The 27,222-nt window shown below is 43.0% G+C and overlaps 2 protein-coding genes across 12 annotated transcripts; one reads left to right on the top strand and one right to left on the bottom strand.

The window, feature by feature from the left end:
• Positions 1 to 265: 265 nt before the first annotated feature.
• pou2f1b (POU class 2 homeobox 1b) lies at positions 266 to 21,243 on the bottom strand. 11 transcript variants are annotated; one of them, XM_076159052.1, is made up of 14 exons: positions 21,176 to 21,238; positions 15,050 to 15,115; positions 14,252 to 14,342; positions 12,328 to 12,517; positions 11,723 to 11,840; positions 11,495 to 11,586; positions 11,162 to 11,335; positions 10,921 to 11,062; positions 10,586 to 10,731; positions 10,218 to 10,406; positions 9,154 to 9,268; positions 8,670 to 9,024; positions 8,471 to 8,559; positions 266 to 7,427 (listed from the first exon to the last, which is right to left on the bottom strand). In XM_076159052.1, the coding sequence occupies exons 1-14, from the start codon at positions 21,219 to 21,221 to the stop codon at positions 7,144 to 7,146; spliced, it is 2,097 nt and encodes a 698-aa protein (XP_076015167.1). In that variant the 5' UTR covers positions 21,222 to 21,238; the 3' UTR covers positions 266 to 7,143. The 11 variants fall into 11 exon arrangements, with proteins under 11 accessions (XP_076015167.1, XP_076015170.1, XP_076015164.1 ...); XM_076159055.1 differs by having other exon boundaries at positions 266 to 7,424; positions 8,691 to 9,024; XM_076159049.1 differs by having other exon boundaries at positions 10,586 to 10,741; positions 10,922 to 11,062.
• A 1,781-nt stretch (positions 21,244 to 23,024) lies between these two features.
• Positions 23,025 to 27,125, top strand: LOC143007709 (cell surface A33 antigen-like). Its single transcript, XM_076159158.1, has 7 exons — positions 23,025 to 23,171; positions 23,470 to 23,636; positions 24,205 to 24,418; positions 25,337 to 25,501; positions 25,574 to 25,690; positions 25,786 to 25,909; positions 26,022 to 27,125. The coding sequence occupies exons 1-7, from the start codon at positions 23,120 to 23,122 to the stop codon at positions 26,551 to 26,553; spliced, it is 1,371 nt and encodes a 456-aa protein (XP_076015273.1). The 5' UTR covers positions 23,025 to 23,119; the 3' UTR covers positions 26,554 to 27,125.
• The last annotated feature ends 97 nt before the right edge of the window (positions 27,126 to 27,222 follow it).

Genomic DNA, 27,222 nt, shown 5'->3' with positions numbered 1-27,222 from the left:
GAGCTGTTAACCCTCTGCTGTGAACTTGTAAATGCCTCTAGATAAACATGTTACCAAAGGATTTGTGCAGAAGCATTGTTCTTCATCCATCCTGACACATCATGTCACCGTCCCTCACCGTCCTGAGGAGTGAGTTATGGTTTCTTTTTACATGTACGTGTTGGTTGGATCTGTGACTTCTTCTTGTGATACCCATATTTGTAAATGATATCTGTACACAAAATCCCAGGAAAAAGAGACAAACAAACACACAAAACTGTCAAAACACTTGGAAAATGGTTTAATGATGTTTACAACAAAAGAACTGTACAGTTTACAGTAAAAGATTATCTTTGTGTATAAAAACAAAACAAACAAAAATACAGCAGACAAATGCATCAAAATCTACTATGTATTCTGATTCACATACTTAAAATTCCTACACAATCTGTCAGTTTCTAAGCCGCCCGTGAGTGGAGGCGGTGGTTTGTAGTCGGATCAGAGCAGAGATCAGAGTCCCTCAGTGTCGGGTTGAGCAGTGTTTAAAGAGTCCAGAACTGAACCTGGGACTCTTTACAGTGCGAGTCCTCCAGGTCCACAAAAGTCTATTTCATCATAAACTGCAGAATCAGAAAAGGGGGGGAGGGGGAACAGGGGACACATTCCTTTAGATCAGCCCAAAGCCTCCAAACACCAGAGTAAGAAATGTTTTGACAGAATGCATTTCAAGGATTTACTCAAAAAGAAGTCATATGTACACGGTTAGCGTTTTCCCCCCTTTCTCACTATTTTGTCCAAAAGACGATGGTCACTTGGGCTGTGAACTGATATCACACACACACACACACACACATGAAAACACCCAAAACATACAAAAATACTATATCATAAACCTACCAAGATAAGACAGTTCTGCAATTAGTTCCATGCTGTGACAGAAAAAAGAGAAACAACAAACCAGAAGTTGAACACAAATGTTTCCACGTAGGAGTTTTTTTTCTTCTTCTTCTCAGAAATATACCAAAATATACATCTAAGCTTTGGAATTACTGAGGCTAGGACTAAAGCCAGTGCTGGGTTTGTCTCTTAATACACATGCTGCAGGGTGAAGAGGAGAGAGGACAGAGAAGAGACAAGAGACACAGGACACAGAGAGATCATCTTTGGTATCTGCATTTGTCAAAAGTTAAATATTTGGATTTTTTTTTTGCTTTGGGATAGAGCTGTGAGAGCCGACGACCTCACGGGGAATAAAGCGTTAAACAAAGTGTCACCGACGCCCGCCGGCCAGAGATCTGAGCCAGGGGGACACAGTCCATGCAGAGTGACGGACCATGATGCATAGTGTCACAGCTGATCAGAGTCTGTAGTGAGAGGACAGAGCATAGACAGACAGGAGAGGGACAAAGGGGGGGAGGGGCAGTTAGAGGGACGTGTACTCCTTGAGACGAGGCGTCCGTGTCCCCGAGGACAGCAGAGTAACAGGCGAGACGAGAGGCGAGACGCACTGTGGCAGGGGCGGGGACAGGGACAGCATTTTTCACCACAGTCCTCCAGAGGGGGGGGGGGGGCAAGTAGACCCTAGCAACAGCGCTCGAGACAGACAGACAGACAGACATGGAGTCCTGAGCATGTACAGTGTGCACAGGATTCAACCCTCAGTGTGTATTAACAAACATCACCCAGCTACCACCCGATTGGTTCATTTAGGTGTCCGTTGGAGAAGCCCCGCCCCCACCACCCCGCTCGGCCCCGCCCACAGGCACTGACGTCATCGCACCGGCAGGTTCAGTAAGATTCTTCGTAGGGGGTGGGAGGGGGACACATTCGCATGCAAAAAAAAAAGGGAGTGTGTGTGTGTGAGACGCTGAGCAGTGAGGCGGGGGGGCGGGGGCGGCACAGGTGAGATGGTGGTAGTTACATATACAATCACTATTTAAGTCTTTGGTTAATGTTGTTACCGCAGGGGAGGAGGGGATAAAGCGAGAGCGAGGAGGAGGCGTGAGGCGTGAGCGAGAGACAGGTTCATACCAGCACAGCGTCAGAGAGGCCAAGAAAACAGGATTGTCAAACTCAAAAAGCAGAATCTAAGAATACACGGCCATCGCCTGGGACAACCAGAGTATATCTTCTCAGAGGGGTCGATCTTTAACATAAAACAGTACATTATAAGAAAAGAAAGAAAGAAATACACCAAAAATTTTAAGTTAAGTTACAAGAAATCACACCTATCGATTGCTGAAATGCACCCGTGTGCAGCATAAGGGCACCCATCGGCGAAAGAAAAGCAGACATTCATGAGCGCTGGTATGGATCCTGTCTCCCCCTTGTGGTGGCTTTGAGCACAGCCCCTCAGCTGTGAAAGGCTTCTCCAATGACAGTTTTTGTATTTTTTTGTTGTCTTTTTTTATTGTTTTTATTTGTTTCTTATTATTTGTTAAGTAGATTAAAGCAAGTTTCACTCAGTCTTGAGTTAGAAATGAGGTATACAACAGCTCCTCTTGCCTTACTGGTGCTCCACACACACACTTCCTCTATCGATGGGTTCAAAACCAGCACAACCAGTGTGGCGGGGCCAACATACTGAAACTGGTGCACGTCTGATCCATGGGAGCAAAAACAAGGATCCCCTACTGAAGCCAAAGCTTTAAAGCAGAATCCAGAGCCCAGGAGATCTGAGGCTGAGGACAAACTGATACGAGTGCGGAGGAATCAGGGGCCATAAACCATAACAAAGCAAAAACTGTCTTGGCCAATAAGTCGCGAAGAGGCTTCAGTTAATCAGTAGAGCGTCCTCACTATTCAAAAACAAAACTGAACTCTCATTTTTTATAGAAATCTCACACCTTCTTGATGATGGGGGCAAGGGGCAGGGAGGGGAAATGCACCGTGATGGTTTGCAGACTGCCCTCCCTATTCTGTTTAACACACACACACACTCGCACACACACACACCACCTGCTGGAATTATTAGTAAAGCTTTTCTCACAGGTATCAGCCACCTGTCGGGAGTCACACCTACAAAACATAGGTAGCGACGTTATCATGCCACAACAGCACACAGCAAAAATGCCCAAAGTACACCGGACTGTTTCAGTGAGAACAATGCACTAGGTGAGCTCGACACCAAGCCAGAGAGGAAGCCTCGCCCCTCTCTCTCTCACACACACACACTCACGCACACACACCACCAATGCTACAATGCTCATGTCTTCTATGTAACAATAAGGCATAAATGATAATGTTAATCTTCTTTGTCAAAAACTAAGAAAGCCAGTGATCGCGCCCTCTTACACTAAACACAACAAGTAAAGGCATAAAGTAATCATAGAAAAATTTAAAAAAAAAAAAAAAAATCAAATGATTGTTAAAGACAGCACAGCAAATCAAGTCCACAACGACTCAACCCAAAACAAACAAAAACTATTCAAAAGATTACGATCAGATGCTTCAGTTCTCCGTTTACCTACCAACCACAGGACGCGTCTGCCCGGGGGGAGGGGCATGTCTGGCCCCGCCCCCCCTGCTAGGAAGACCCCGCCCGCACACAGCAGGGGCGCTGAGGCGTCATCTGAGATTTGTTTATTTTTTTGGTCTCGACAGTTTTCAAAAATTACTATTCTGCGATAATAAAATGGAAGATTTAGGGGAGATTTTTTGAGTATAAGCATGATAAACACTACATTCAGTCTTGATAACATACTGGTTCAAATATAAAATATGAATATCTTACACGTGTTTATATATATATATTTATATGTATAGAATTAAGAAAAGGTCGCTTCTCTAATTCATAAGTCTTTCCTCAGATAAATATCTCAGTAACATCCTATGGAGCCGACGGCTACTGGTTCATCTCGCGAGTTCTCCGCTCGTACGCAACTACAGACAGCACTGAAACGGGGCCGAGTCCTCCAGCCCGGCGGCGGCCTCAAAGACGGGGGACGCCGGCGACACGAGCAGCCGGACGAGCGCCCGGCTGCAGAGAGAAAGGCTATTACTTTGGCAAGAAGGATTTCAAAATAATATTCAAACCTGGAAATACCCCATAAATAGTAGTACTAGAAAATAGCAGTAGTAGGTTGTCCTTTTATGTATGGTTCCTATGTACGGTTCATCAGTATAAACTTTGTAATGGCAAGCCAGACAGTACATTCTACACTTTTCTACACACAGAAATCTCTAATAGTGAACCTTATGTTTAAGTGCTGCTGAGGTATATTCAGTGAAAAATAATTCCACAACAAAAAAAGAAATACACAAGAGGGTAACGTGGACAAGCTTGGCTGCTTACATCCTCCGTGATTTAATCATCGCAGAGGTTAATTTGGTTACTTTGGAAGCAGCAGCGCGATGCCGCTTCTGTGGGGATGTACGGAGTACGGGGCGGCTTACGTGGAAGCGGGCCGCAGGCGACGCCACTTAGCCCAAAGTCGTGTGAGATCACTTGGCAGAAACAAACTGATTTTTGGGGAAACAGCATATTGTTTTTTTGTACTATGCTGGTTCGAAAGGTGGCACCATGAGGAAGAGGAGGAGTCTTCTAGCTGATGATCAGTTCTATGCATTTACAAATTTGAAACCTCCCGTTAAAGAGGGTTTAAACCACAAAACCTGAATTTCACAGGATGTAGTCATAAAGCTATAGGAAAGCATGCAGGCCTCGCAACAGCTCAACTCTACCAGCAGCTTTGCAGCAAGTTGTTAAAGCTAAAGTTTCTGTGATCCGTAAGGCCCCAGCACACTTCAAACCAGCCATGACCACAGAAGATAGCTATGCCACGCGAGGTGATTATGAGTCACCTGTTAAGTTAAGGTGGCGAAGAGGTTTAAAGTCAACAGAGAGGGGAGTTGGCAGTGGTTGTAGATTACTTTGAGATATGAAGGCAAAGGAGAGAAGGAGATGGTGTGTTTGCTCTCTTACGCTAGGAAGATGGGAGGATTTTTCTCTGTTAATTCCACAAACACAGTTTAGATGTGTTCCTACAACAGCAGGTGAGGTTGTAAAGGAACCAAAAACAAGTCGAGCTCTGCCCCCTGGCACCGCAAGGGAGAGACAAAAAGACGTTACTAATTGGACAAATCACAGCAAGGGGACACAGAAAGATGCCTGAAGCACTGCGTCTAGAACGTCTAGAACGCCTGACTGGACCTCTGGCGTCTTTGGGTCTGACTTTGTATGATGTGTACTGGGGCCTTTGTCCAGGAGCACCAAATCACCGATGAATTGGTTATCGACAGACATAAGTAGACTCAAATAACGCCAGCCAGGTGGAGAGCAGTGATCATATGAACAGCAACTTGTGTGCTCACCGAGACACAGCAACTACTGAGGAAAACCACTTTGGTTGAAGCTGTTGTTTTATGGCTGAATATTAGTACAAAACCAAAACAAATAACAGAATCTTTCCCAGATGCTTCAGAATAGTTCAAAACTGCTACCAAAAAGGCCAAACGTATTATTATTATTATTAAGGAACACAATCAAAGCCATCAAATGGCCGAGAAAAACAACGAGAAAGACAGGACGAGGCGTTCAGGGCCCCGAGTGAGGGAACCAAGTCACACAGCTAAGTCGCATGAGGGGAAACTACCTTCTCATGCCCCGAATGCACCTATCCTGCTTTTTGGTCAGTTGTGCTGCCAATGAAAAGCTGAGCGATGAGACACTTGATCAAATTAAAACATAAGGTTATCTTTGGAAAATGATCATCAAAATATTGCATTTCTATATTTTGCTGACAATGACAGATTCTTGTACTCATAAATATATCGACTAGACTAACTAGCTACACCGACTACACACAGCAATTGTTTTAACAAATATTTTTGGTATATCTTGAAGTAAGCCAGTCAAATCACTGCAGACACAAAGAATTTCATTTCTCCCAAACCAGGCAGACTGCAGCTTATCAATCCAGTTTTTTGGTACAGATACTGTGCACAAGTAGATACGACGGTACTTCTATTTCAAAAAAGAAAACAACATCAACCCATCTAGCCAATGCCACCATACAGTCAGCATGGTGACCACGACACTCCCACTACACTTCCCCAAGCAGGCCAGTCACCCACGGCGCCGCGTGGATCGTGTGGTCACTGAACTCAGCACCTGCCTGAGCTTGTAGAGAACACATGCAGACTTATTCTTCCTCTGAATACAACCATAATGTACATTTTTCCACTAATTCACGATCCGAGACGCATCACCCTTACATCGGACGCAGGACGGCACGTCTGCGTTTTAAAGCTCTCCAAGTGTTTTCAGTCATCAGTGTCTATGGTCCTTGACCTAGACTCATTACATACAAAAGCTCTGTGGCTGCTCTGCCACTGCTGCAAAATGTAAAACTCAGTGTTTCCAGAAAGAGAGGCCCAGAGAGACACACCTGGTCCCTCTGACCCTTAAAGCAATGATAACCTTTATATCGGCCACTTATTACTTGTTTTTAAAGCCTTATAACCACGATTAAAAATTGATAGTTAACTCTTAACTCAATATTAGAATTACAAAGTTCTGACTATGTTAAAAAAAACAAAAACAGACAGTTGAGTTAAAGAAAAAAAGATCTTTGAAGTATAACCTTGACACACAGTAATGCCAAGGCCGGTCCAAAGAGCTCAGTATTGATGGGGGAGACAGACGTGTCCCCGTTAGTGATGATAAATATTGTAAAATTGGTAGTAAATCAGTTTAGTTTGAACAACATAAGCGAAATCCTAAAATTTTTGGTTAGAAGTTTTTCATAGGATATCTGACCTGGAAATAGGATATATATACAAAATGTGAAGTGAAAAAACAAACAGCCAGATGGTTATTTTCTTCCTGGACGCTTGTCAAGTTTCATAAGGAGCAGCAGGCCAGCAACAGTGTCCATCTGCCTACTGTTCGTGACACTATGAGAAATATCCAGGAATCATGAGCGGAGGAGAAAAGTGAACAAACTACAAAAGAAAAGTCGAGCCTAACCTCCTCAGAGGCCGTTTTCTTTTGGATGGCAGCAAAAATGATTAAATAATGAAAGAAGAAAATAGAAAGAATGTAGGGTGGTTAGTGAAGCACAAAGCCTATGTTCAACAACGTCCCTATTCCCTACATGGTGTGATAACAGTAGTGCACGACATAAGAAATAGGGCGTCATTTGGGACGCAGCCCGACTGGCTTCACTGGGCCTTGGAGGCAGTGGTAATGGTCGTGGCCTGCACAGGCACGGCGGCCGCGGTGGTGACTTGATGATGGTGATGATGGGCGTCGGTGGTGAGCTGCAGGCCCCCCGGCCCGGCCTGCACCAGGCTGACGGGGTTGCTGGTGAGCAGCGACAGGTTCTGGGGGTTCAGGAAGAGGGGCGTGGTCACCAGGTTGGGCGTGTTGCCACCCGTGTTGGCAAACAGCAGGTTACTCCCGTCTAGAGAAGTGATGGGGATTGTGCCGCTTGAAGCCAGAGCTGCTGAGGGAGAACAAGAAAAGTTAGAAGGGGAAAAAAATCTGATGGTTGAAATACAGTTTGACATTTTATAACAAAATGCCCCCACCCACTCATTCTGATCATAAAACTGGTTAACACAGGCGCCAACTTTTCATGTCTCCTCTGCCTCAGGTTACAGAGTTCGTATAATCAGCATGTATTTGCATAATGGACCATGACAAGTTTCGACTATATTGAGATATCACATGTTGTGCCTGTATGTAAATGGCCCCACTCATATTTTAAGAAAGAACAGAGTCTTCCTCCTGCGGGGGAGGAATATTAAAAGAAATACTGGTGTCATACTGCTCATAGGCTGGGCTGTACATCGAAAGGAAGGAAGTGAGAAGATAAACACCTTTTGGATCGGATGTCTCTCAGCTACTGTTTATGATGCTTCATAATAAGCTGTGACTTGTTCATCAGCAGAGAGAGGTATGAAAGTGTTGTATTGTGGACGTGATTGAACATGCTTCTCAATCATGTTCTTATTTTCACAGTGGGTGGATCTGTCCCACTCTGCAAGGTGGAATATCTGTCCAGTTCCAACACTTGGACACTTTTATCTAAAGCCACATGCATATGAGATTTGAATACAGCACAGGCAGAACAGCTAAGTGAATGCTGAAATGTCTTCACCACTGATCTCCACTGCTTAGTATCTATTCTGGCTGGATGTACAGAAGTAAACATAGGAAAAAGGAACAATGTACTAAAAATTATAAATGATGATTGCCAATGATGAGAAGTTCTTTTTTAGAAATAAAAGTATGTCTCTAAAATGACCTATCAAATGGCCAGGTTCTCCTCAACTGAGGTAAAAACAATTCACTTTTAAGTATGAAGTAAGTATTACATTTGAGAAGTAATGGTATTATGTATTCATTCAGTCACTGATCTATTCCCTAATAAGTTAAATGTGGTACTCCATACCATGTGTGTCCTGCACAACTTGAATAATGCATTATCCCTGGCTAGAAAATATCTGCAAGATTTGAATGTATAATAATGGAAATAAAACAAACCTTGGATGGTGGCCAGGGTGCTGTTGCTCATTAGGGCAGGGCCCAGTGCACTGCCAAGGCCACCAGGACCCAAACTGAGTAAAGCCCCCCTGCAGACAGGCACAAATATGCAAAGACAGTCAAAAGACACAGACAGACATAATTAGGTACATCAATAGAACGGTCCCCTGAGCACTGAGTGAAAGTAATGATTAATTACCTGGGCATGGCCAATACTAACCCTGGGGTGAACTGGGAAGAAGCCATCAATCCTGGATTGAGCCCAGCTGCAGCAGCCATGGCAGCAAAGCTAGCACTGGTGGGTAACTGGGCTGCACTCTGTAATGCTGCAGACAGCCCTGGCGCTGCCACCATCACCTGACTCCCTAAATTGGCTAAGGAATTTGGGGCCTGGGTGACCACGGTGTGCAAGTGGGTGCCAGCTTTGCTAGTGTCTGCAGTCTCGGACTTAATAGTACTTGGTGACGGGCTTAGAGATGGAGAGCTGGTTGCCATGGTAACCATAGGTGCCGTAGAGATGACCGATGCTGTGTTTGTGAGTCCGGCGGTCGTGCCTTTGAGCGATGGGTAGGGAAATTGGGTTAAATAGAGAAGATAGGGGTAAATCTCAAATTCTCTGATCCTGCGTAATACAAAAATGTACATACACACACAAACACATCCACTCACATACACAAACACACCTGTGAAAGACATCGTGGCCACGCTGGTGCTGGTGAGAGGCATCACTGGGCTAACAGTCAGAGTGGTGGGTGTATTAATGGTGGGACTGCTTACAAGGCTTGCTGTACTGGCCACCTGTGTGACAAAATAAAAACACAAAACACATGACTGTGTGTCATATTCTGTTTGTGAATGCTGCCACCAAAAGATAAAAATATATATAACAGCTTAACTGACAATTCACGTACGTTATGCAAAGATATAAAAGGCACATATTTACTAAACCCAGCGTTAATTGCAACTTGTAATTCCAGCACAAGAAAACAAGATCACAGCATTCAAATCGATTAAAAATGAATATGTGATTAATTTATGATTTGCTGCATCCACATAATGCAGGATTGCAATCAACTGTTAAGTTCCTGAATTAATTAATGAATGGGAGAGGGGTGAGTGAGGAAAGAGCAATTTATTTTTATCTAAAGTAATATCATAACCTATTCAAACTATGAATAACGGTGGGCAGCCATAGTGAAGAACCTGGGGACCAACTCCAGATCTATAGCTGTCTGACTTGGTTAAGGGCAGTAGCAGGAGGAATCAGCCCAACAGGCACGGTTTTAATGGTGCCAGACAGAGAGAACATGCAAAGTCCACAGCTTCAAGGCCAGGACCTTCACACTGTGCCACTGTGCTGCCTAGGACCAGTGTTAAGTGATCTCTTCCTTTCTCTCTCCTTTTTTCTCTGTGTGATGAAATCTTCTTCTTCAAAGACCACCGCAAGGTTAACACCTGCTTCTCCCAGGCATAAAAAAAAAGGTGCCGTCTGAAAAACCAGCAATAGCGGATGAGTTCCACCATGCTTTTGAATAAATCTCCATTCCTTTCTCCCAGATTTTTGCAGTCCTCCATAGGAACGGCCCAAATACATAATGCATAAACCTTAACACATAGTATTTTGCAGAAGAACAATTTGACTTACTCGTGCCAAAAAACAGCCACAAATATTCTGTATTTTTTTTTATCTTCACACCTGTGCAACAGTTGTAAAGGACACATCATGCGTGAGTGAGTCCATCCTTACCAAAGGGCTACTGGGGGTGAACATGGGCTTGATGGGGGTACTGCATCCCACAATGTGACCACTGCTGGGAGGGTTGATCCTCTTCTCTTTTTGCCGCCGATTACAGAACCAGACCCGGATCACCTCCTTCTCCATGTTGAGCTGGTCAGCAATCATGGTGATCTCTTCAGAGGTAGGTTTTTGGTTCTGCTTTAAGGGGGCAAAGAAGCCAGAGATTCCCTTTCAGCACAGGATAGACGGCTTCATTTACTACCTCCACATCCATATAATGAACATGGTCCGTTCTATGGCTCAGTGTGTGTAGAAAATGTAATAAAATCAGGCACTGAGTAACTAGACTGCGCTACTCCAAAGAGTTACTTGCTTACCTCCAGAAAGCTCTTTTCTAAGGCCACTCGGATGTTGGTCTCAATACTGGTCCTCTTCTTCCGTCGGCGGTTGATGCCCTCTATTCCCATGCCAGCGGAGCCCAGGGCACTGGGGCTGGACAGAGCCTGGTCAGATGTCAGATTCTCTGCACAAACAGCATGAACACAAGGCAAGGGGAGCGAGGTAAAGACAGGGTAATGTAAGGATACACAGAGCATGCCCACCCACCCCAGAACACAAGACAAGTATAGGTGTGGGGAAAATGAATGAACCTGTGCATAGAGCCCTCAAAGTGTCTTCATTATCAATCATTCGCGTGGGTTCAGGGACAAACCTGCATCATTGAGCCACTTCTCCAGCAATGGCTTAAGTTTGCACATATTCTTAAAGCTCAGATTCAAGGCCTCAAAGCGAGAGATGGTAGTCTGGCTGAAGTCGTTTCCATACAGCTTGCCCATGGCAAGGCCAACGTCGCCCTGATGAGGGAAAGGGAAACATACAGACAGGTAATTATCTAACTGTAACAAATATAGGCCGCCCTGATGACAATGGAATTTGTTCATTTTTATACAGACCTGTGTGAAGCCCAGTTTGATACGTCTCTGTTTGAAGGTCTTGGCAAACTGCTCCAACTCCTCCAGATCACTAGGCTCCTCTAGAGTGGGGGTGTCCAACCGTTTGGGTGGTGTTTGACTATGGGGCAGGGATTGGATAGGTGTGGCTGCGGTTGTGCGGGTTGGAGTTGCAGGCTGCAGGAGAGAATACAAAGTGTGATTAAGATTTAGCAGTACAAATGTAGGGAAAGATTCATTAAAACAGGAAAGAAATCAAGATTAAAACTCTCAAATATGCATCAAAATACAGGAATAAACACTGGCAGCATTGACTGAAACATTATCATTACTAACCTGAGGTGCGAGGGTGATGCTTGGTTGAGTCGGCAGGAGGTTAGCTTGGCTTTGAGGTAGTTGAGTTAGAAGACTCTGGGCTTGCAAAAGGCCTAGACAGTGAAAGGAGGCCGGGAGAGGAAGACAAGGGAAGGAAAAGTTTCACAACAGGAAACCCAACAACCTGGAACATACAGTCCTTTGCATGTAAACCATTCACTGTGTAGCGTGTGTAGAAACAGTACATACTCTGTTGGCCTTGCGGTGTCTGTGAGATGATGAACTGAGTGGGCTGAAGTTGTGTTGCAATCGGGTGGCCAGGCTGCACCAGGACAAACTGGGGCAGACTGAGATTCTGTTGCTGTAGCTGCAACGAAAAGGAAACTTTTAACTACCATCATATAGAAATAAGACATATATACTGTATAACAAGATGGATTACATCGCCACAGCATTGTGACTCAGACCATTCCCGCCACTAGTAAGCTGATATATTACAATAAATCATATAAAGTTGTAGAGTGTAATCAAAGCTTTGCCTGAAATGGTACATTGTGACTATAAAAGAAAATGTTGTATTTTCCATCAGATGTGTAATTATAATAAATATCAGTTGGGAATTTAACCATAATACATTTTAAGACCACATAATTGAATTTTAAATGATAAATAAATAATTTCATTTTAAAAGATGTTTGAATGCTAATTGGAATGAAATATGGAAGGCCTATTTTGTCATTGAAATAAAACATTAAAAACAGCATAAATTTGAGCTTTTAAAACTTTGCATTCATGTAATGCATAGCTTTGCATATTTCCATCAGGACTTGCTGGCAACCTTGTGTATGACCTACTGAGGTGATCTGGATGGGCTGTGACAAGGGCAGCTGGGTTATGGGCGTTGCTGCAGAGGCGGAGATGTTAGCCCCAGTGGTGTTGCTCTGCTGGTTGGCTGAGTGCTGCACGGCTGCAGCAAGGAGCTGAGCTTGGGCCTGCTGGATCAACAGCTGCTGCTGTGCAGGGGTTAGGGTCAACTGGAGAGCCAACAGACACACGAAACAGAAGAGAGGGTAAAGATACAAACACAGAGTAAGGGATGTTTATGTAGTTTATGTTCATCTTAAGCATCACCGTGAAGATTGGATGAGATAGTGTTGTCACGACTCCAAGTTGCCATCTTCAATATCTGCAATGCTCAACAGTTTTCATTCAGAAATTGTCTCTACAGAGGAATCGCAAAAATGAACGCTGTCTGCAGCAATGCCTGTATATTACTCTGAGTAAAAGTGTCTCGGGAAACAAACACCCCAAAAATTCACAATACCCCTTTTGTACTGGAGTGGTAGCAGCTAGATACCACATGAGGCAATGCTTCCTATTCCAATGCATATGCACTACATACACCCTTATGCATGGTGGAGTGATATTGCCATCTTCCAGAATACATTAGGTCAAAGAACAGGCTGTTTATGAAATTCTATGTGGAATAAATATTTCACGTCAGTAGCGATGTAGGTTATCGTGGCAACACTAGAATGAGCTCAAGACAAGAAAATGGGAGAGAAGACTCATGCGACTGAGCCAGGCACAAGAGCAAATGAGCATGTTGATGTTGTTCAAACTTACATTTACATGCATGATAAACATTCCAACATAACACCAGAGTAATCCCTGTCGTCTCAACTCCTATATGAGCTCAGCTGTACATGAAGAACACAGATATGAAATGTAGCCAGTGTGACAGTGGTTTGCCTTGACAGTGAGCATACAGGCAAACCAAGGCTATGTCCAAACATTTCCCTGCAGGTCTTCTATTATGGGAGAATTTGGGCATAGCCTGACAAACGGCGGGATGAAAAGGCAAACAGGAAGACGAGGACAGCCTTAGCCACTGACAGGGCAAGCTGTCAATTCAGCACCCGGGTTTTCACCCAGGGATGATGCTGCTGAGACACATGGCGAGGAGGACTCAACTCAAAACAATGAGGCAACACAGCACTTACTCCAGCAATCTGTCCCCCGGCCAACATTAGCTGGGTTTGAGGCAATACGCTCTGCTGGACGGAGGTCGGAAGAGCACTCGAGTCTTCCAACTTAGACTAGTGGAGGTGAAGCAAAAAGGGGGGTTTAGAGGAAACCATCCCAGAGGCATAACTGGGCATGTTGCTAGTATAAACTTGGCCCAGTCAAATGAGGCTCTTGATTTCATTTTGTATTTTTTGATGAAAACAAAGCCTGAATGCAAATAATGACAAACCTTAGTATTAGTGGTTTCTGGGCTACACTCGGAGAGTGAGACTTTAGTCTTTGAGCAGGCATATGAATTAAAAAGCAAGTTAGAAAATTGGTATTTAAAAATGTACTGCAGCCTTCAGAGACAAGGGAAGTAGAGGGAGAGGAGGGGAGAGTGGAGATGCTAATTAAAATAACTGTTATGCAGTGCATGTAAATTCTGCATAGATTTGCATATTCTCGGCCATCTGTTTCCGAGCAACCGCAGAGCAGCTAATTAGCATACAGGGTTGATTAATCTGCCTTGTTGCCAGGCGACACCGAGAGAGCCTGGCTCATTTAAATGAACTCTTTTTGCTTGTACTTGTATGAGTGCACGACAGCACACCTACAAACTTCAAACCTCATCTCACTGTTAACCAATCAAACTACAGCATGCAGCTTAACTGCGTGTGGGGCCAGAGGAAATAATTGTACATCTCAGTTCCTGTCAGAGAAGCATAAAGACAAGTGTGTCCTGCTGTGGTCATGTCCATGTGTCTTACCTGTTGGAGAAGGGCTTGTGCGTGTGCATTAGTGATTGCACTTGTGGTCGACACCGTATGCCTCTGAAAGTCCAAGCCATTGGTTTGGATTCCTGCGGACAGAAATACAATTAATTACAGACCCTGCAGCCACCATGTAGAGACGTGTTTGTATTCAGGTAGAGGTGGGGAAGGACTTTGGCTGTTTTTACGGCTCCACGGGTTTTGTTAAGCACAGAAATGGGGGAAGGCAACAGAAGGAGCCCACGGCAACACAATTTGAAGTGCACTAAAAAGTATTATTCCCCAATACCTGAGAGATGAAGGAAAATCTTGAGAAAAGGATATTTTCAAAATTGACAGCATAGGTAGAGATGATCCCACGTGATTAGAGCGGAGCATGAATACTGGCTGGTGACCCGTTAAAGACTTATATATTAACAGCAGATGATTATAAACAAATTTGCATCATTACCATTTGTATTATTCATCATTAGACAATAGGAATGAGCCTGTTCAATGATGCTCAATAATTTATATTACAGAATCACTGGACCGATGCAAATTAGTGTGATATTCAATAGGCACAAGTGGGGGAAACTGATCTGTTGGATAAACACTTAATAGAACAAAGACTTTGCAATATCCTGCTGCCTTCTTTTTAATTTTCAAATGGGAGTCGATGGCACAAAGCTTCTGCTCGGCAAAGGCGTCAATTTCAGGTCGTGAATTTTAAAACCTGTTGAATAAGTCAAAACCCTGCATATCCTGATTTCACCCTGGCTCAGGAAAAAACAGAAATATGCTGGAGATCACTCACCGGTGTTCCCGTCACCACTTTCCATTGCACATTTAGTAGTTTCTGACTGATTATTCATTTTAGAATCTGGAAGAACCACACAGACACAAGACAGTCAGAAACCATCACACCTGTCATCAGGAAAAACACCACAGTGCTTTCTCTGTGGTTTTCGGAGTGCTTCGAACTTCTCTTGCCCAGTTCCCATAATACTACAGTGACATTAATGACATTGGTCTTTATATCTGTGATAGTGTGACTCAACCTTGCTCGTGTAAACGCAGTCAACACTATGACGATTATTGTCACACCCGGGGTTTACACAACTTGAACCACGCTTTGAAACAAGGTGTCAAAGATGAGCGATGTGTGGCATCACACAGGATACACGAATAGAAATCATTCTTAGAAATTCCATTTTGATGTCAAATGGGCCACATTAGCCTCTTTTCACACCAGCATGCTAAGCAACAACAAAACTCAGCCAATAACTCACCCACTCCTGCTCCACCTGGATTCTCCAGCATGGTGCAAAAACCTAATCAGGGAAAATTTACCGTGCGGGTCCAACCCACAGACTGGGTGCCGGCACTCTGTTCCTCCTCTCACTCCTCCCTCTCCTCACCCTCCACTGGTCAGTGAGCAGAGTCCAATGCGACCACAGCGACACGCAGACACAGCGGCACTGTCCACCACACGGTTCACTGAGCAACACTGGGTTACGCACACTGGGAGAGCCGTCGGGTTTAGGCAAACAGCTCTCCTTCCCTCACTGCTTTCTTATAGCTCTGCCTCTCCTTTACAGTGCCCACTTTGCACTCACTCTCCCTTTTCTTTCTCCCCCTTTCTCTCTCTCTCTCTCTCTCTCTCTCTCTCTCTCTCTCTGCCTCGTGTGCCAAGATTGTCAGTACTTCTGAAAAAGTTCACCCTCTCCCTCTCCTGCTGGAATGAAACATCGACAAGTGCAGCTGGCAGCCTCCTCCAACTCTGCTCCCCCTCCAACTCTATAATGAAGCATAATCAGTATTCAGCTGATTAAAGCCGTATGCAAATCTGCCCCTTCCTCGTTAGCAATGCAAGGCTTTGAAGTCCTGCGAGCGACGCATTTCACACCAGGCTCTGAAAGCTTTCTGCATAATTTAAAGCCCTATAAATATTTATCAGCTCATTAGCATATTAATTGGATGGCTTTTGGAGGACGATAAAAAACAGGGGAATAAGGACGACACATTGGGAAAAAAAGTGCTCAAAGCAGCACTTGGTGCAGCCGAGGGAGGGGAAGCAGCAGCACAAGACCAATTATTGTGTGAGTGCACGGCATAAAAGTAATTAGCTAAGAGCAGGTAAGGGGCTGAAGATTTCCCAGAATGCATTGTGAGGCCTGTCGGCGGTGGTCTGAGCGTGTTAGCAAGGCGGACTGGCATTAATAGAATGTCTAAGACTGCTAGTTCGGAGCACCTCTAGGAGTCATGGAAACGAAATAGAGGGGAGAGTTTGGGGTATGAGTGGGAGGGGGGCTCGCTCAATCGGAAATAAATAACTCCACATTAATCCAACACAAGCCTGTCATTACTGCGAGACCCCCAGTGGCTAAAGCATTCCACAGTGAAAAACTACTGAGTGGGTGGTGGGCTATTGCGGTCTATGTTTATGAAGTGTTTTGAGATTAGCATATTTAGATTAGATTTACATTCCATTACTATTTCGTTCAAGATCCTTTTAAAAATGCATTTTACTATAGAGTGTCACTGTAGCAGAGTAACAACTATGTGCAACATGGGCACTCAATGCACATGTGTGTGTCTGCGCTGAGGTCTGCAGGGGAAAGGAAGACAAACAAACTCCCACTGGCTAAAGCTCTGATCAGCGTCTTCACTTATCCCACTGCCTGGCCAAAAAGCATTTACACACAAGGTGACCAAAATAAACAGGATCAAAGAAGCATTAAGCTCCTGCCACCGAAATGCAAACAGGAGATCACTGTTCTTCAGCCAACTGTTTACCAAGATGACTACTGCAGGACATACAGATCGCACACCAGCGTGAAAGATCTAGAAGAGGTCATCCCCATGAACTGTAGCAGCCATGGATCAGATTATACTCCAGTCTGTTTGACCTCTTCAACAATCATCTCCTGCCAAGTTCAGTCATATAAGAAAGCAAGAGGGGTTATTTATTAAACTGTTAAATAATAAGTTAGGACGGCAAAATCTTCCCCTGAATGAGTTCAGCGGCAGTTTAATTGAATGCACTGCGGCGCCCTGATGCTGGGCTGCTTAAGTCACGACTTTAACGTGTCTGGAGAGTAAAAGGCGGTTTGCTGCGACTGAACTTATTGGCATCAGACACACGCTTGGAAACACAATGGCACACTCGTCACACAAGGCAGAAGGCTATATGCCAAGTAATATTAGACCAATAATGCTGCCGTCAACTCGACTAAAAGGTCAGTAACCGAATTTAAGAGGCACCCTTACCCTTATTTTGGGTGGTTCCTCTTTTGAGAAAATTATTGTTGTGAATAGATAGAAATCAAGCAACTTGACAAGCGTAAACTTAATAAGCATTGGTCAAAACGAACTGGTTAGGAGCCAGAAAACACCGACTGCAGCTGGAAACAACTAAGGGAAGCCGTACGGAATCATCTGAAAAGTACAATCATTACTGCATTGGAAGGTTTTAAGTTTTGTGCTGCAAAACAAGTGCACTTACAACATACAGCTCTTGGGTTGCAGCAATCTTTGTTGCAGCGGAAGTAACACTATTATGGTAATTATTGAAGTGTTGATAAAGAAAAAGCATATTTAATGTAACCCCCCTCCCTAAAATATTTGGAAAAAGGCACAAACTCACAGTGCAGCTCCATAGTTAATATGGACAAATACCCATATTTAAACTCTTTATCAACCAACCCCAACCGCCAAAGCACAAGAGAATGTAATGGCAGCTATCAGCAGTGTATTTCAAAACATTAACTTTTATTTGGCTCAGTGGGCTGGTTCAAAACTCTGCTGTGGAACAATGCACTATACAAATATCCTGTGTTGAGAATTTTGAATAGGTAATTCATTAGCAGCGTAATATGGGACGGCTGGCTGAATACTGCAGAGCTGTTAATGTGATCAGAGGTTCAATATGAGATGGAGCACAGATGCACAAATCACTATTATGTCAATTAGATTTTTCCAGCAGGAAGTATCAGTGTGTATGGCAACAACTTTGGTGGGAGGCAACTTGAAGACTCCCGATTTCGTGTGCAACCGCAAGAAACGTCAATGTTTTCGACAGTATTTAAGCTGAGTACTTCAGACAAATGTTGTCCAACTCACACAGTGACAACAGAGAGAAGAAACGGTTGCATTATAATGAGCCTGGATGCAGGATAAGTTGATGGACAATGACTGGACAAACGGAAATGTAAACAGTACACACAGTAATACAGTGGGATTTTATTTGTCTCAAACAGCCACTGGACACTTAATAGTTAACTTAATAATAGCAGACATGCAAGTTAAGCATAAGTGACAACAGGGCAACTATGGGTTGATAATGTCATGTGTAACCCTTGTTTTGTAGATTTATTTTCTGTACCTACATTCTACTTCACTATCAACACGTCACCATAGGTATTGGCCACAAAAAAAACAACCTGTTTTTAGTTTTTGTGACAGACACAGGTTGATCTTTCAGCTCAAGAAATGCCTCACCTTGCCATTGTCATAACAAGGGATTTGTGCTTTGCATTGTTTTAGCTCCACCAGGAATCAAGCCATTGCTTTTTCATGTCACACTATACTGCTCTCATTAGTTTGATTTTATTCCTTAATTTTGAAAAAAGCATGTCTGACTAGAGCCTTCATGGAGACCTACACAGTACTTTGAGATGCCATGTCCTGAATCTATTACTGCAAGTGATGCATTATTCATGACAACTGTGTTTACAGCAATGAATATTCATGATGGAACTACAAGGAAGGAATGAGGGTGGGACTGGAAAGCTGATTAAATGAGAGAAGTAGCCCAAATGTGATGAAGACAGAATAATTCTTCATTTGTGCTATATGTAACTCGGGGTAGTAAATCGCCAGTTGCCATTCACAGTGAACACTTTTTTGGACTTTTTAAGTCTTGATAGATCCTGGATGTTCTATCCAACGTCACATGAATCACTGAGCATGATGTTGTTTTGTGTTTTTAAAAAACGGAGGTTGACATAAAACTTTTTGACATTTCATGGAAAAAGAGTCACATGTTTTTTTACAGGTGTCCTGGTGTATTGTGCATGATTACTACTACAGTGCGTCAGATATCATAGAATTGTCTAATAGGCAATACCACTGTTATGTCAGGCGATATATTCCATTAGCATTTAGAAGTATATCTTTTGATTCTCAACTATAACAATCCATTTTATGTATGGAATTATATGCTGATTCACAAAGAACCCACCCATTGTCATCAGTATCTGTCAAAGTATTAAGCTGAAAATCAGCCAAGCGAAAAACTGAACCAACAAGTCCTGCTCCTATGTGGTGCTTTGAATGCAAAGGTATGCGTCCTGACAGCCCACAGCCATAAACCTCACCAAATAAAAACATTAAGATCAAACCCCATTAGGCGCTACACCCGATCCACCACAGAGGCATACCAAGAAGTAAACACACCTCCCCTGCCATTTAGAAACTTCAGCAACACTATTTAAACCTCTAAAACGCATCAAACCCTAAACATACAACCAGTGTTCTCTAAATTCTCTCTTTGATTCCTGTTAAACAACCATGAGAGCCTAAAGCACATGGAGGGGGAAGCATCGTCAAGCTGTGTCTTGCCCAGCTATGAAACCAGCAGAGTGAATAGCAAAGAATGCCATGTCTGTTATTATTGTGGCCTTCCGGAAGTGGGCCTCAGTCCCCCTCCCTGTGCCTGTGGGGGAGACACACACACTCACACAGGTATGAGCTTTGTATTCAGCACAGCTTAGGTTAACAGCCCATTAACCAAGTATTCTGAATTCTTCACCCAAATAGCAGTGAAACTTTGCAGATACAGTGGACTAATTAGAGCGGGAACAAGGACAAGCATGGAGACAGACCGACTACCGCTGGAATTATTGGAACGTTTCAAAAAAGTACCCCGAACTGTAAATTAATTTGAAAAAACTGCTGCGAAGCAAAGATACGTCATTTCTAATACCACCATACACTGCTAACGGCTAACTGCCTTCACTTTACACGTTTAGTTAGCCGCGTAACAACCGTCTGATAGATTTGAATAGGCGAAGCAAAACTTTACTTTACGACCGTTCTCCGTACAGAAACCGTGAAGTGTTCCGACAACATGTTTTCACTGCGAGCAGCGAGGCTCAACCTCCATTACTCGCCGCCGTAATCTTGATACACACGCTGAATGCCGCACAGTGGTTCGGCCAGGCCCGCATGAATAACACAACAGTGCGCCGGAGTCATGGAGCTACAGAGCTGCCCCGCACCGAGCACAAAAGACTGGAGGAAAAAAAGCACTGCTATAAAATCACGTCGAGCTCAAGCACAACGACCCCTACTTTCTACTTCACCACCGCCATACGCGTTCCTACATTTTCCTAAATTTGCCCCCCACAACAAATGCCGTTGTAAAGAAACAAGCACAGTCACTGCCCAGCTTGGCAAAATGAATATGCAAAGCTCTTCCAAAAGCTTCAACACCGCCGCTGTGTGCATCAACACACACAAAGCCGACCTGCCCAGCGTTAGCAGCCGAGCTAACGTTAGCCCCGCTAGCATCCTCATTTTCAATCAAACCGCCTTAGTGAAATGTCTAAATATGTCACATAACGGCCAGAGTCACGTCGGCGATTACTAATAAAATATGCTAAATTGTATTTGTCGACAGAGGTATGAATATGTAGCGGCGTACAACCGTCTAATCACACAAAGGGGGGAGGCATGTTTCTCTGTAAATTGCCGTCGCACCGCAATAGCTCGTTTCCTCTGTCAAATTACAGTTGGCCAGCTCGGTATAAACTACTACGACGCTGGATATCAGCCTATCTCACTAATTACTCCCCGTTTTATCTCTTTACCATTCACCATAAATTGCGAGTAAGAGTTTGAATATGAGTATGAATATGTAAAATGCTGTAATCATTACCTGGTCCTGAACTCTCATCTTGACTCGCTGCTCCTCCGTCCGCCATTTTGAATATTTAACCCGAAATCCCAGCCCCGAGGTACACACACACACACACACACGCCCCACACACACAGACGCACACACGCAATAACACACACACCCACACACACAGAGACCAACACACACACATTCTCCAGGTCGACACACACTCAAGTACAGGCTTGAGTGTGTTTGAGGTGTAGTTAGTTGAGCCCCGGCTTCATTTACATACTTAAATAATCATCCAGATTTTCCTACGCGATGGTTTTGAAACACTTGGGACAAAGAAGAGGGCATGAAAGTTTAATCATGTCGGTGCTGTTAAACGTACATTAAAAGATTAAATATTCCTTAAACTCGTTAAAAGGAGTCTTTATTCATGACAAAAGGCTGCCCGTTTACAAAAGTAGTATCATCATTAGTTTTTAGTCCGTTGTGCCTTGGCATGTTTTGTGTTGATGTAATGGGAGTTTTGTTACTTTTATTTGGTGCCATTCAGGGGCTTATTTATTATCTGTCATCACAGGCACTTTAATGTTTTGTATGGATGAAAGCAGATACTGAAACCATCCGAAAACACCAACTGACGGTGACCTCAGGCTGGCCAGGGGAGCCAAACTTCACGTCTCTAATATGTCAGTATAAGTGGAGGGATAGTTCCTTTTATTCTGGTCACTTCCTTTGTGCATTTCTTCCCATTCACCTCCACTAGATCACTAGATTACATTACCTTCCCTAATTCATTCACCCTGCGTACAGATTAAATAACAAACTAATGGTTTTCATTTGGGATTCTTAAATTAATTGTGTCTCGTTTTCGTCAACCCTTTGTGTGAGTGTGTGTAATGATGTACAGATGGGCTATCTTGCATATTACAGTGGCAAGAACATTTTTGTGAACAATTTGGAATTTGTTGAATTATGGACAAACATGGTCTGATCTTCATCCAAGTCAAACAATTTACCTTTTCTTCCTATTTTACATCAGCGTCACTATTCTGAGTCTCATCTGAAGTCTCAGTATTGCATCAGAATAATAATAATAATATGCAGTGACATGGTGACACCTGTTTCCTAAAGGAATCCATTATACGTTTATGTAAGTGTGGTGTGAAAATTAGTATTTGTTGATTTTACAGTACATGGTGTGGTTTTCTTGTATTGGTGCCTATGGTAGGAGTGAACAAAGTCACACACCCTATCATTATTTGCCATGCCAAACATGGTTATTGAAGGGGAGCAACTCTCACACTGTTTTGGTTATGATTTACATTTTCCACGCTATCTCAGATTCACTTGAAAAACTGCCTTTGTGCACAAAATATTTTGTTTCCAGCATTGCATTGTTTCTCCTGACACACTCCATGTCTTAGCTGGAATTAAAAAATAAAACATTTGGATTGAAATACATGAAATCTCCTTTTATGTGGAAGATACTATGATTGATATAAAGACCAAAAAAGGTTTGAATTTAATTCAAATCTTTATTGTTAGTCCAATACTGCAACCTGCTGGTCAAATTGTGCACAACACCAAGTATATATACAACTGATCACAGTATAAACTCAGTTAAGTCACTGAAAGGGATAAAAGGCACTTTTGACTTGACATCTGTCCGTCTGTCTGTCTGTCTGTCTGTCTGTCTATCTATCTATCTGTCTGTTTGTCGGTCTGTCAGGTTTAAAACTGTCTGTTAGTTGTAAACCTTCCCTCATTGTAACAGGTAGGTGTAATCAGGCCTATGTGATCAATGATTGGCTTTCTGTTACCACGTGAGCCACTGGTTGTTGACTTATTACCTGGAAAAGTCAACCATACCTGTGAGTTCTCTGTGAAGGTTAGGCGGGCTCTTGATCTGGGGCAGACAGCGTCACCCTCATATCTGCTTTTTTAACATCTGGATGCTTTCCTTCGGTGTCAATAATGACCAAAGACCATCAGCTTGGTTTCCAAAAACTATTTTGGATCCTAACAGGTAGGCTTATGCTTGGATTCTTTCTCATTTTTGAAAAACTACTACCACACCTTTCTTATATTCTCACTGGTGTTAATGATTAATCCTGCATTTACCCCGGAAGAGGAGTTGCCTTTCACTTTTGAGGGTGTGTGAATAACTGAATTAAACTGAATTTAGCTGTTAAGGCCTTTTTTTTTGTTTCCCAGCAACACCTTATACAAGCAGATGGCCAAAAGATAACGAACATATGACAATCATGAAATGTTGATTGGAAAATGATGATTTCGCTTTCTCTGTTAATTTTTTCCAATTTCAGTTCTGCCCTGCTGTGGAAGCTTGCAGGTTTCTATTCCTGTGAAAAACTATGAAGTTAATAGTGGAGGAGATATAACCCTGACGTGTTTGTTCACCCCAGCCAAACCGGAAATCAGTTTGATGGTCATCACATGGGTTGCGGAAGCTATCGAGCCCAACACTGGAACGGTTAGAGTTTAAATGTTTAAAGTTTGACGTAAGGGGTTGCCAAGGCAAAATGCACAACACTGCGTATAATATTTTGTTGTGACTATAACATCTCACAGGTACATTGTGATGAAATGTTAAAAAAATATGTTAAGAATAATTTTTTTATATCTTCTTTTTTCAAAATACATTCTGAAGTTGTATAAGAAATAAAATATGTTCAAAGGAAGGCTTTGCAAAGTCACACTTTTAACAGGAAAGTTATTGTAGAGTAATCATTCACAGCCTACAGAGTACATAATGCTTCACTGGGCAGATCTTAACCCTCACAATTACAATATAGAACCTATGTGTTGTAATTGACAGAACAGGTAGAGTTATGGCCTTGGTACAGTGTTAATGCAAATCAAAAGTACATATTAACAGGTAGCAAATCAGAGGAGAGACTCTAGATTTCATTCAGTAGGCTTATTCAAACCTTTATAAAATATTTTGCATTTGATTCATAATGATGCTGATGATCAGTATGATATTTTTTAGACTGTATTTCTAAAACGTCTTTTTCATGTACGTTTTTATATCCCAATAGGAAACTGTGGCCACTTACTTTTCTGAGAGACAGGTGGATATTGCACCGGCTTACGAAGGCAGAGCCTCTTTGTCTGTTGATGTTGACAAAAGAGAGAGCTCACTCCGTCTAACCAAGGTGACTGTGAATGACAACCGCATTTACCAGTGCACAATCTTGATCCCCAACGATGATGAGGGAACAACAACTGCCACCACTTCCCTCATGGTCCTAGGTGAGAAGTAACCCACGTCATTGGTTGTGTTTATTTAACCTTTCTGACCTTTTCTTGTATTTATATATTAACAGCCCTTTTGGGCAAAATCAAATGATAAAGGAGAAGCATGATTAATTTAATAGGCCAAAAACCAAACCAAACAACAAAGCTGCTTTGTTACTGATTTAATTCATTGCTGCAGAAATCTCTGCAGAAATTAAAATCATTATAGACAGACACTGGCACACGTCCTGTACTCTGAACCAGGATATCCCCCAAACAGCTTCCTGTTTTTATGGAGTCCTCCTGCTTACTAGATGACTTCAATCTTCAACAGAAACCGGATCATTTCAAATAGCTTATTTCTCTGACAGGAGCAACCTTAGATGTGCATAGTGTCCAGTGCAATAATCCAGACATAAGAAAGACCTTCATTATTTGTAACTTCACAAATGTGTTATATATGTTGACCTGTCCTTGTGAAAAGTGCTATATAAGACCCTTCTAGTTCTATATTTCTGAACATAAAAATCAGAACAGGATATCCGCACCAGAGGCTTTATAACCCAGTACCATGTTTGCATTTGACTGGCCTTGAAAAAGTATCTCCAAACATCTCCCTCACAGAGACAAAGTCTAAAAACCTGCCCCCCTGTGGTAGCTCGAGTTTGTGCATCCGCAGTTGGGTGTGGTTTATTACACGCTGTTCACACACACACTTGTTACTCACAAGTTTCTGTGTGCAATTTCGGTTGAAAAGCATTCATGAAAGTACATGTTTATCTAACCTTCCTGACAGCTTTGCTTCATTGCTGATAGTTTTAGTGATGCTGAGTACACAACGATGTCATATCAATACTAGGTTTTGTCTCATATACTGTATGTTTGGAATTGTCTTGTGTAATTTCTGTGCACATTCTGTGTTTTCCTTGGCAGACCCCCCCTCTACGCCCATCTGCAAGTTACAGGGAACTGCAGAGTATGGGAACAACATCAACCTCACCTGTGTGTCTGAGATAGGAATGCCAAAACCTGATTATGAATGGAGGGCCTTCAGTGTCCAACATGCCCCGAGAGAGTTTCCACCAAAGGCCACTGAGAGTATGTATCATATCCTTCCATGTGTAGCATTTACTTCTATTCTGGTTATGTGAAATACTCGTTATGTTGCAGAGAATGGACTTCTGTCTTTCGTCAACGTTTCGCACGAGACGTCTGGGTACTACATTTGCACATCAGCTAATCGACTTGGTTCTGCCAGCTGTAACTTTACCTTAGCTGTGATGCCCCGTGAGTACCTATGATTTACCTGGTTCAACCAGACAGAATAAGAATGGAAGTGACATCGATTTGCTTAATTTGACTTTATTTCTTTTCCCTAACAGCTAGCATGAACATTGGGGCTACTGCAGGTATCATCGTAGGAGTCCTTGCAGGTGTCGTATGTTTGGGGGTTATTTTCTACTGCTGCTGCTACAAAAAGAAGAAACAAGACAAGTATGCTGAGGGGTATGTACGGTATATGTTTGTGTTACTTTCCCCTCTCTCAAACAACTATTATGGCATAAGCTTAGGCATGAATTTGTTGCTTTCTGCCCCGGTATTCACTCGCTGTTTCTAGGTCTCCTGAAGCAGTTGAGTTCCATGATTCAGAAACTCCCAAAGAGAGAGAGCAGGACGGGGACAAACCCAACAACCTGACCGATAAGTACACTGACGAGGTCAACCAGCATGAAGAGAAAGCGGTTCCTCATCAAAATGATTACAAAGAAGAGAGAGGAACATCTGGACGTAAGGTTGAGGATGACCAACACAGTTATGAGGGTGGTAAAGGAAGACAGGATGACAAGGGCAGTGACCGGAACCGTGGCAGTCGTGATCGCCTCGCTGATCAGCGTGATCAGTACCGTGGTAGTCGTGATCGCCTCGACGATCACGGTGATCGCCACAGCGGCAGTCGCGATCGCCTCAACGATCCTCGCGATCGCCTCAACGATCCTCGCGATCGCAATGGTGGCAGTCGCGATCGACTTGATGATCACCGTGATCGCCATGGTGGAAGTCGCGATCGCCTTGATGACAGGCGAGATCGTCATGGTGGTAGTCGTGATCGCCTGGATGATAACGACCAGCACAGAGACCAATATAGATAATGGTTCATCATTTGAATACACGGTTAGTGGTTTGGTACATGCATGGTTTACTTACATGTGGGCCATAACATTAGAAACAGCTTTACATTGAATGCACTCAAGTAGACCACCACTAACCAAAGCCTCATAAGGAGCACTAATTTGAAACGACTCTCTAACACACTCTGTTTGCAAGGACAGAGTTACACTCTAATGTAGTGGCTATAATAGATGGGTAGGGGAAAGAGGGAAATGTCTGCAGAATCAAAACAATCATGGAAATTGCAACAAATCAATGTGAAATGTAATGTTTTTTTATTCAGAAAGATAGTTTTTTTTAAGTTTCATTTTTATTCTGTTTGAATCCACTTTATGTTTTTGATCAGAAATACCCACCTTTGTTCTATGTCCACACCTCAAACTGCATTTCAGTTCTTTATTGGCAACGATAGAGCTATAGATGTTCTGTTTGTTCAGAGGTGGTATAGTTGGTTCCGAAAGTTTGGGAAATAAGTTTTTTTGTAGTGAGTGTCTTCTTTGTTTGAAAAAATGTTCTCCTAGGAAAGTTCAATAAACAGTGAGTCTTAAAATTCTTCCAGACTCCTTTCTGACCCGATTTTATCAACAAATAACCCCCCCCCCCCCCTTACACACACACACACACACACACACACACTAAGCAGACCTCTC

The sequence above is a fragment of the Genypterus blacodes genome, unplaced genomic scaffold (assembly GCF_046128005.1).
Source record: "Genypterus blacodes isolate CSIRO-AG114 ecotype Tasmania unplaced genomic scaffold, CSIRO-AGI_Gbla_v1 ptg000093l_1, whole genome shotgun sequence".
Taxonomy (NCBI): domain Eukaryota; kingdom Metazoa; phylum Chordata; class Actinopteri; order Ophidiiformes; family Ophidiidae; genus Genypterus; species Genypterus blacodes.
This window is presented reverse-complemented; position numbering and strand designations above follow the sequence as displayed.

Coding starts and splice junctions, on each gene's coding strand:
- pou2f1b (XM_076159049.1), bottom strand. CDS start 21,221: ATGGCGGACGGAGGAGCAGCGAGTCAAGATGAGAGTTCAGGACCAG. Junction 15,116..21,175: donor AGATGAGAGTTCAGGACCAG/GTAATGATTACA, acceptor TGGTTCTTCCAG/ATTCTAAAATGAATAATCAG. Junction 12,518..14,251: donor GCACAAGCCCTTCTCCAACA/GGTAAGACACAT, acceptor CGTGTGTCTGTT/GGCTCTCCAGTTGACCCTAA.
- LOC143007709 (XM_076159158.1), top strand. CDS start 23,120: ATGACCAAAGACCATCAGCTTGGTTTCCAAAAACTATTTTGGATCCTA. Junction 23,172..23,469: donor ACTATTTTGGATCCTAACAG/GTAGGCTTATGC, acceptor TTCCAATTTCAG/TTCTGCCCTGCTGTGGAAGC. Junction 24,419..25,336: donor CACTTCCCTCATGGTCCTAG/GTGAGAAGTAAC, acceptor TTTCCTTGGCAG/ACCCCCCCTCTACGCCCATC.